Source organism: Gekko japonicus, unplaced genomic scaffold, assembly GCF_001447785.1.
Source record: "Gekko japonicus isolate JY-2015 unplaced genomic scaffold, Gekko_japonicus_V1.1 scaffold7171, whole genome shotgun sequence".
In the NCBI taxonomy this organism is placed as follows: Eukaryota; Metazoa; Chordata; class Lepidosauria; order Squamata; family Gekkonidae; genus Gekko; species Gekko japonicus.
In genome coordinates, this window is record NW_015168882.1 from 9,286 (window position 1) to 19,138 (window position 9,853).

The 9,853-nt window shown below is 47.9% G+C and overlaps 1 protein-coding gene across 1 annotated transcript; it reads left to right on the forward strand.

The window, feature by feature from the left end:
• The first annotated feature begins 1,309 nt into the window (after nucleotides 1-1,309).
• On the forward strand, nucleotides 1,310-7,566 carry LOC107114328 (putative short transient receptor potential channel 2-like protein). Its single transcript, XM_015415772.1, has 5 exons — nucleotides 1,310-1,354; nucleotides 5,089-5,227; nucleotides 6,303-6,458; nucleotides 7,251-7,414; nucleotides 7,558-7,566. The coding sequence occupies exons 1-5, from the start codon at nucleotides 1,310-1,312 to the stop codon at nucleotides 7,564-7,566; spliced, it is 513 nt and encodes a 170-aa protein (XP_015271258.1).
• Nucleotides 7,567-9,853: the final 2,287 nt, after the last annotated feature.

Here is a 9,853-nt window from a genome sequence, read left to right on the forward strand (position 1 = left end):
GGTTTTTTAAATCTTTTCTATGTATTTTAAGTTCTAGTTTGAACTTGTTTTAATGATATATTGGTGTGTTGGTTTTGATGGCTCTTAAGAAGAAGAAGAAAAGATTGGATTTATACCCCGCCCTTCACTTGGAGTCTCAGAGCGGCTTACAAACTCCTTTTCTCTCCCCTCCCCACAACAGACACCCTGGGAGGTCGGGGGGGGGGGGTGAGAGAACTCTGACACAAACGGCTCTTTCAGGAACAGTTGTGCCAGAGCTTGTGACTGACCCAAGGTCACATCAGCAGGTGCAAGTGGAGGAGTGGGGAATCAAACCCGGTTCTCCCAGATTAGAGTCGGCACACTTAACCAGTACACCAAACTGGCATGAGATTTTAAGTTGTAGGTTTTAATCCACTAGTCACCTTGGTGACCGTATGTGGGCAGGAAGGCAGGGGTAAAAATCTTATTAGTAACAAGAACAACAACTACTGTAGAGGCTTCCTAGAGCCAGTTTGGTGTAGTGGTTGAGTGTGCGGACTCTAATCTGGGAGAACTGGGTCTGATTCCCCACTCCTCCACTTGCATCTGCTGGATGACCTTGGGCAAGCCATAGACCTGTTCTCTCGAGGACGGTTCTGGAAAGGGCTCTCTCAGCACCGCCTACCTCACGGGGTGTCTGTTGTGGGGAGGGGAAGGGGAAGGAGATTGTAAACCTAATCTGGGAGAACCGGGTTTGATTCTCCACTCCTTCACTTGCACCTGCTGGATGACCTTGGGCAAGCCATAGTTCTGGCACAGCTGTTCTTGACAAAGTGCAGTTTGTGTCAAGAGTTCTCTCAGCCCCACCTACCTCACAGGGTGTATCTGTTGTGGGGAGGGGAAGGGAAAGGAGATTGTAAGCCGCTCTGAGACTCCCTTGGGTAGTGAGGGACAGGGTATAAATCCAATCTCTTCTTCTTCGTCTCATGCCCAGTAGCTGTTGATCGATCCAGGCCCATGAGCTTGTCTGTAGTTTGCCTTAATGGTACTTTCACAGTTGGGATCCTCCCATGTTTGGAAACAAGTCCAGTTGAAAAGAATTGAATTTACGTCTGAGTAAACATAGCCTACATACTGATATCCCAAACTATCTTCACATCTTTCACCTCTCTGTCTTCACCTTCGGAAAAGTTAGGGATTTTGTCAATCCTATGCAGAGACAGCTGATCTATAAGAATGAATAATGCCCATTTCCTTCTCCAGCGTCTATTGGAACCGTGGATCAATGACTCCCATAAAGAGAAATATCGGTCTAAGCAAATGACAGAGATTTGTTCGAAGCTACAAAATGGCTCCAGTGAAAATTAAACATGTCGTGTCCTTCACGTCTCAGGTAACCAAAGCGCCTTGTTAGCCTGTTATATTCAGTAAAAGGGGGGGGCTGCATAAAGGGGGTGTATAGTCGGTTAAGTTTAAAATCTCCAATGTATTGACACATTTGAAGTATTTTGCCATTTTAAGTATTAATGAAGCCCATCTGTCAGAGTCCCGCAGCAATCAGTGGCCTTACAGACAGAGGTAGCATCATTACCAGCCCTTCTTACCCTAATTGGTTGATAAATGTTCAAAAAATGTTCAGTGTCAGGATAAAGGCCAAGCGCGCACAGCAGGGGGATATACCTAATTCAAATGGGTCAGTAGATGGCCCTAGGCATTCACCTTCCCAATACTGTGTGGCCCTAGTTAGGAGTATTAATATGCTATGTAAACCACTCAGAGCCTCCGTGATAGAGCGGTTTAGAAACCGAAAGTTAAATAAATAAATAATCGGGCTAGGCAAAAGCCCGCCTAAGCTAACGGGTATATATTCCCAGAGACAGGAGCAACAAGGTACCAAGGTCACCCTTGCAGGCTACAGAGTGATAAGGGAGTAAAGGAGAAACCACAAAATTCCAAGACAGAGACAGCTGCTAATCCCCCCCCTCCTCCCAGCCATGGCAGCTGCATAGCTGACAGCATCGTTGAATTAAAGGTTGTAGTAAAGCCATTGCCACTTGTTGTAGAAGAAATCTACTAAACAAGCTGCGCCCAGAGTATAAAAAGTACCTTTCTGTGTGAGCTATAAGATAGCTAGTCCGCTTAAATGAATTAACTATCATTTTGAAGTAAAAACTTTAGTTAATGTGTCAGGAAGATGGCTTGGCCGAGCTGATTCCTTGGGTGTTGCAAAAACTGACCTTGTCTGAGCAGAGGAGATGGACCATCAGACGAGGGTATGCCTCTCAGCGTGGCTGACGCTGAATCTCTCTGGCGATTGCACTGGGTACTGCCTCCACATTTTCAAGTTTGTCTCTGGCCTTGAGGGGTGGGAGCATGATTTTTGGCGAGAAGAATCTGAGGGCGGTTTCCAGTGCTGAATAGGGGACTGTCCCTGTCATGAAAAGCCATTTTTTCCCTTGCTTTGCATGAAATCCTTGGTTCAGGCTTAGAGGCCTAGAAGGTGTTTGTAATAAAAACTTTCCCTAGGCCCCGGTCACACGGCAAAGTTGCGGCGGGAGAGGCACGGATGGTGGGCGGATTATCCGGGCGCGATCACACCCCAACATCTGGGAAGTGGAGCGCACCGGTGGCTTACCGCCGACAATGCGTCTTAAAAAACTAGTACCTCCAAGGTACTAGTAAACGTTTGCCACAGGCTGCCTCCAGACGCCCGTGGTATGATCGCGCCAGCGCGCACCATTCCCCTCCGGTCCCTCGTTTACCCACCGGCGCCGAGGGAAGGACCCGTGGTTTGCCGCCGGCACGTCTCATTGCGTAATCACGCATCAAACTGCGCTGGGGCAATTAACCACGCCTCCCCCCCCCCCCCCGCGATACCCGGCCTGGTGCACGGGGGCCTCGGACCCCCCCCACGCGGTATCCGGCCTGTGTGACCGTGGCCTTGGAATGTCAAGCCACGAAACACATACACAATTACAGACAAAGATGCACATCCCTTTGTTTCCATAACAGGTATACAAAAACAAATTTAGACTTAAGCAGCACCTTTAAGACCAACACAGTTTTATTCAAGGTGTGAGCTTTCGTGTGCAGGCACACTTTTTCAAATACATTGGAATGTATTTCAAAAAGTGTGCGTGCGCACAAAAGCTCACATCTGGAATAAAACTTTGTTGCTCTTAAAAGTGCCAGTGGACTCTAAATTTGTTCCACTGCTCCACTGCGATCGCGCCGGCACCGAGGGAAGGACCCGTGGTGTGCCGCAGGCGCGTCTGATCGCGTAATCGCGGATCAAACTGCGCCGGGACAATTAGCCACGCCCCCCTCCCGATATCCGGGCCGTGTGACCGGGGCCCTAGAGACTCAGATAACGAAGAAGCGCTGTGACCTTGATTGCTTGCAGCTGCCCGTACTGCTTCCTGCCGGCCTGAGAGCAATCAACCGATTAGCACATTCCAGAATGATTAACACCTGTGTGTTGGAGTATGGGACCCTTGGCTGCAGTACAGGTTTCGATTCTCTTACTTAGAAGTATTATGGGATATCATTTGTGGAGTTGCCAAGTCGCGGCGAGGGATCGTAGCTCTTCACAGAATCCTTGCCGCGGGGACAGCCCCGTTGGCAGAGCTACGCTTAGCGTCATGTCCTGGCGACGGCGGTGCAACGCGTCTCGCTGTCCCTGCGGCAAGGATTCTGTGAAGACATACAGATCCCCCGCCGAGATTTGGCAGGCCTAATCATTTGCCTTAGTAAGAAAGAGAAGATTACATCATTTTGCTGGTCTCTGACTGGTCAAAGGCCTAGACTGGTCAGAAACCCCTTTTCTTCTATAAAATAAGGCTTCAGTCTGTGCTATGGTGCTGCTTTGGGATTATGCAGCCTCGCCAGGCCAATAGTCCCAGAGCAACCCTACAACCTGGCATCATGTCTTGATTCCACCCGGATGGGCTATACTTGAAACATCATGTTATCGTAGACTATAGTAACTCCTTGAACCTTGGAATAATACCTTTGCAACGGCTTTTGTAAGTATTAGTTATGCTGGTGAAGCAGAAAGCTCTTATTTTCCTTCACTGCTAAAGTCTTATGTTTTAGATTGAGTTAGCACATTAATAAACAAATTATATATACCCCAGGGAGCACTACGGTCAAGAACACAACATCGACTGACCGTTCCTGGTCCTAAGGACACCAGGCTTGCGGCCACCAGGTGGCAGCTCCACACTGGTGGAATGAGCTCCCGGAAGAGATCAGGGCCCTGCGGGACCTTTTGCAGTTCCGCAGGGCCTGTAAGACGGAGCTCTTCCACCAGGCTTTCAATTAGGAGCCGCCACTCCTCCACCACCACCAACATCCGTGGTTTGGGTTGACTGTGGTCCTGGGGAGGGTTTGCGTCACATCATCGCACCAAGCTGAAGATCACCGATGCCGATGATAATTGTTCGCACGCCATCTGAGTCATTTAGAGATTACCATCAAAAGTGTACCATCACTAGCACTTTAATTGTTAATGGTTGGATTGTTTTTAATGCTTAATGCTGTTTAAATTTTGTACATGGTTTTTATGGTCCAGGGTACCAACGCTGTAAGCCGCCCTGAGCCCGCTTGCGGGGAGAGCGGGGTATAAATCAAAATAATAAATCAATAAATATTTTTTACTCTGTCATGGCATTTGTGCTTCTTAAACTTCAAAGGCTAAACCTGTTGCCTTGGACCGTGGACTACTGCTACTAAATACCTTTTGTCTTTTAGCTCAGTCTGTGGACTACTCTGCAGGACTGACCTTGTGTATTAAGTTCCATAGCCAGTCTGGAAGTTTGGTCTTTTATTCCAGATCTGTTGGGAACCACTAAAGGACCTGGTGGCAGACTACCTTATGCTTAAGGAGGTTTTAGACTTCCTTGAGTAATTTGTACTTGTGTTGTGCAACCTGTTCTTTAAACCAGCACGGTTGACCCGAAGGGGTTGCTGTAGCTGTGACAGTCCCATTGTGTATCGATACAGCGGGTACAAGGGAAATGCAGAAGGCTGAGAGTAAACCAGGCAACAAAACCTGCCGAAGCACCTGCGTGGAAGGCGGTGTTAAGCTGTTTGCCGCTCAGATATGCCTTTCTTTTTTTGGGACAGGATCCTAAGTACCCAGTGGACAACTTGCTGCTTGAAGAAGGCCCCCGTCCCTGGCTCAGTTGTCCTCAGGACAGGAGCCGGGTGTTGAAAGTGGAACTGCAGCTGGAACAAGCGAGCCCCATTGGCTACGTTGACATAGGTAGGCGCCCGGGTAGGGGCCTACTGTGTAATTTTTGTTTTTGTTCAGTGGGTCATGTAAATACTTAAGCTGTGCCTCACATCTGGTGTGTGTTGACTGTGTTGATTTGTTCTGTGAAATCTTCCTTGAGTCCCAAGGACAAAGGCAGACCCTAAATAAGTAGAAAAGAGCAAGAGTCCATCAATCAATAGATTTATTGTATTAAGCCACTGGCCATTACAAAATACAGAATGCAGCAGAGCAATCATAAAAAGTTAAAAAGCACTGCCACGCCTAGGCACCCATGCATAGGCATCTGCCACGAGGAAAACACCGCTGACAGCTGCGCCTCTGGGCCCACAGTGCGAACGCTCCCTCGCGCCTTCTCCCGGTATGTTCCGGCTCTTTTTTGCCACAACTCCCTCCTGCATCAGACCATAAAAAATTCTCATAGATGTATCCATTCTGCATAGCCAGTATTTCCTGGTAATACATCGTTTTCTGTACAATATGTTATGAGAAGACACCATTTTCGAATGAATCTGGAAGAGGACCCCACATATCCTTGTGTGTGGGACTCATATTTATCTGCTACTTTGTCCATCACAAAGTGGTCCCAACATTTATTTCTCCATTGAGCAATGGAAGGAGGATCAGGGTTTTTCCATGAGGCAGCAATAGAAAGCCATGCCGTGGCTATTAATGTGGTGGCTAATTCAGTAATTTTGACTTCGTTTTCATCAATGCTATATCTTGAATTAAGAGGTCCTTCTAAAATATATCTGGATTTATTATACGTTATTACTTTAGTAATAGCAGAATAATTGGAAAATCACAAGAAAGTGACAAGGATATGGTCATAGGGAGATCCTGCTGACAAGTTAATAGACGGCATGGTGATATATGTATCTGCCCTTACAGTTTGTATTAATGTTTAAACAGCGATCTTGTTTATGTATACTTGACTTATCTTTTAATAAAATTAATTATTAACGGGGGGGAAAAGATATTCAAAAGAAGACTCCCTCCCGCATCAAACCGTCGGTCTGAACTCAGCCTCCATTGCACCGTTTTGGTTTCTGTTTATGGGACCCAGGGAACTGCGGCTCCGCCTTCCTGCAGATCGACGTGGGCCGCTCCTCTTGGCCTGCAGGGCAGAGTTACCTCACCTTGTTGCCCACCGCCACCTTGATGGTGCCAGCTGATGCCAAGCTGGACAAGAATCGTTCCGGGGTCCGGATGTTCAAAGAAGGTAGGTGTTATTCGGGAGGTCTATTTTCACTTTAAAAGTTCTCTTTATTTCGCTTAACTGGGTAGAATCTGCTGCCACCAGGAAATTTTAAGGATTTCCAAACCTTTATGCTTTTACTTTTGCTCTTACTAGTTTGGTAGGCCGAGTTCAAGGCTTACGAGGAACTATGTGGTCCTGGGAAGTATTTCATTTAGAGCTGGTGTAAACTTGAATAAAAGAGGATTTATTGAAATAAGTACTAAATAAGAGGGTGATACAATGTAACTAGTAATGTGTAAATGATGTACAATTGCTTTGGTATCACACTCAATCTTATCCCTCACTGACAGGGATCTTCTCATGTAACTTTGTAACCCTTGTTTATCTCAGTGCCATATGTGTTCACTGTTTCACTCCAGTTTGATTTGACACTCAGACTTTCCTTTAACTTTTCTTCACTTAAACTTGACTTTACTTTTCCTATAAACTCAGCTTCCAGCTCTCTTTCTCTGTCTCCCGAACATCAACTGTCAACATCTAACTGAAACTCCTGACTGACTCACATACTCATCGATCCAGATTCACTTCCAAAACCCCTCCCCCTCTCTATCAACCACCAATCATACCACACTTGCCTCTCTCAACCACTCTAGTCTATCTACCACGGCAGAGACACACACACAGAAACAAGGAATCGTTACAGTAGGAAACAAGGAGGGGGGCCCTGTTCGCCTGCATAGCCTGGGCACCTTGGGCTCCCACAGCCCAGGCCTAGTGATGCTATCTTGGTGTTCCTTTGCCTGCGTACTACAGGGGATTTCCTGGCCGCAGCGCTGGGGGAGAAGTGGGATCGCATCAGGCTGACCTGCAGCCAGCCCTTCAACAAGCACGCCCAGTTCGGCCTCTCGTTCATCCGGATCTGCAGTCCGCCGGATGAGAATAGCAGCAAGGCAGACCTTCCCTCCTCACCTGCTCAGGTAAGGCTTTTGGGAGGTCGGTCTGGCAAGGTTCTCTGCAGGGGCGACCCCAGCTTATTTTGCACCCTAGGCGAGGATCCCTTCTGGCGCCGCCCCCCCCCGCCCCCCGCGCCCACCAATTTTCAAAAATAAATGCATTTTAGGAAGAATGAAAAACTCAAATAATCAAGAATTTAACTTTTCTTCACTTAAACTTGACTTTACTTTTCCTATAAACTCAGCTTCCAGCTCTCTTTCTCTGTCTCCCGAACATCAACTGTCAACATCTAACTGAAACTCCTGACTGACTCACATACTCATCGATCCAGATTCACTTCCAAAACCCCTCCCCCTCTCTATCAACCACCAATCATACCACACTTGCCTCTCTCAACCACTCTAGTCTATCTACCACGGCAGAGACACACACACAGAAACAAGGAATCGTTACAGTAGGAAACAAGGAGGGGGGCCCTGTTCGCCTGCATAGCCTGGGCACCTTGGGCTCCCACAGCCCAGGCCTAGTGATGCTATCTTGGTGTTCCTTTGCCTGCGTACTACAGGGGATTTCCTGGCCGCAGCGCTGGGGGAGAAGTGGGATCGCATCAGGCTGACCTGCAGCCAGCCCTTCAACAAGCACGCCCAGTTCGGCCTCTCGTTCATCCGGATCTGCAGTCCGCCGGATGAGAATAGCAGCAAGGCAGACCTTCCCTCCTCACCTGCTCAGGTAAGGCTTTTGGGAGGTCGGTCTGGCAAGGTTCTCTGTGTGCCTCTACATGACATCCCCTCAAGAAGAAAGAGGAGGAGGAGACTGGATTTATACTCCATCCTTCACTCAGAGTCTCAGAGCGACTTACAGTCTCCTTTCCCTTCCCCACCCCACAACAGACACCTTGGGAGGTAGGCAGAGTTGAGAGAGCTCTTGAGAGGACCGCTCTTGAGAGGACAGCTCTGAGAGAACCTCTGACTGACCCAAGGCCACACAGCAGCTGCATGTGGAGGAGTGGGGAATCAAACCCGGTTCTCCCAGAGTCTGACAGAACTAGGGCTTGCCCAAGGTCATCCAGCAGCTGCAAGTGGAGGAGTGGGGAATCAAACCCGGTTCTCCCAGATTAGAGTCCGTGCACTTAACCACGACACCAGACTTAGCTTCTGAGATCTGATGAAATCAGGCTAGCCTGGGCCATCTAGGACTAGGCATCTTTACCTGTGTTAATAGTCTCCTCTTTCCAAGACCGCCCCCCTTCCTCTCTTTCTCCGTTGTCATCCACAGGTCCCTCCTGAGTCTACAGGTAGTCCTTGGCTCTCCAGCGCAGCCATCTGCAGAACCTTCTTCCCGGAGTCGCCAGCGTGAGTACAGCTGTGTGTGTGTGAGATATAACAAGGATAGGAGATTTTCAGAAATTTTAGGGACAGATTCAGGGTAGGTGGGAGCTGTGGTGGCTCAAGTGGCTAAGACGCTGAACTGCAGGCTGTGGAAGGTCAGTAGTTCAGCAGTTCAAGACCCGGGTGCCGCAAGACAGGGTGAGCTCCTGTCTCTAGTTCCAGCTCCTGCCAACCTAGCAGTTCGAAAGCAAGAAATTGCAAGTAGATAAATAGGGACCACTTCGGTGGGAAGGTAACATTGGTGTTTAGTCATGCCGGCCACATGACCACGGAAATGTCTTCGGACAGCGCTGCCTCTTCGGCTTTGAAACGGAGATGAGCACCGCAACCCTAGAGTCGGATTCGACTGGCTTTCGAGCAAGGGAACTTCAGGGTAGGTGGCTCTCTGTAGACTGGTCCCAGAATCAAATTTCTTAACCCAGGTTTTAACAACTTTACAATCCACATCCGGCCTTGAAATAGTAATCTTTTTGCTGTCGGACGTCAATCCCACAATCTCCTGTAGAATGGCACTCTGTGCTCATGCTGCAAGGAAAATTAGAGATGAGGCGACAAAATGACTGTACTTTTAGAATGTGTCATTTGAGAAACCCGATTTTGAAACCTTGTCAGGACCCACAGCAACAATGAAGTACACACTTGCAGGAAGGTTTTACTTTATTTGAAGCTATAGATGCATGGACAGGAACACTGTTAGGAATGACAGGTAAACTATGCGCATGGAAGGTTATAGTACATTCATATCAGCAACATCCAATTACTATGGTTCCCGCGCGTGCCATGAGGCTTGAGAACCAACTGCTACCCAAAGCAAAACAGGTACGAGCTTCCCACGGCTCATCCTGACTAAAGCCAAAGCAATGATCTCAGCGACTCCTCCCACGGCCTTGAAAGATACCCAGTGCAGCAGAACGGCAATTAAGTGCAGGGGAAGGAATGCGCATGGAGAAAAGGGAAAGAAAAAAAAAAACTTGGCAGCTTGCTGACATACCTATATTCTTACTTCGATTATATATTTTACTTGTTTTGATGTATTGCCGAACTTTGTACTTTTTAAAAATATATTTTATATTG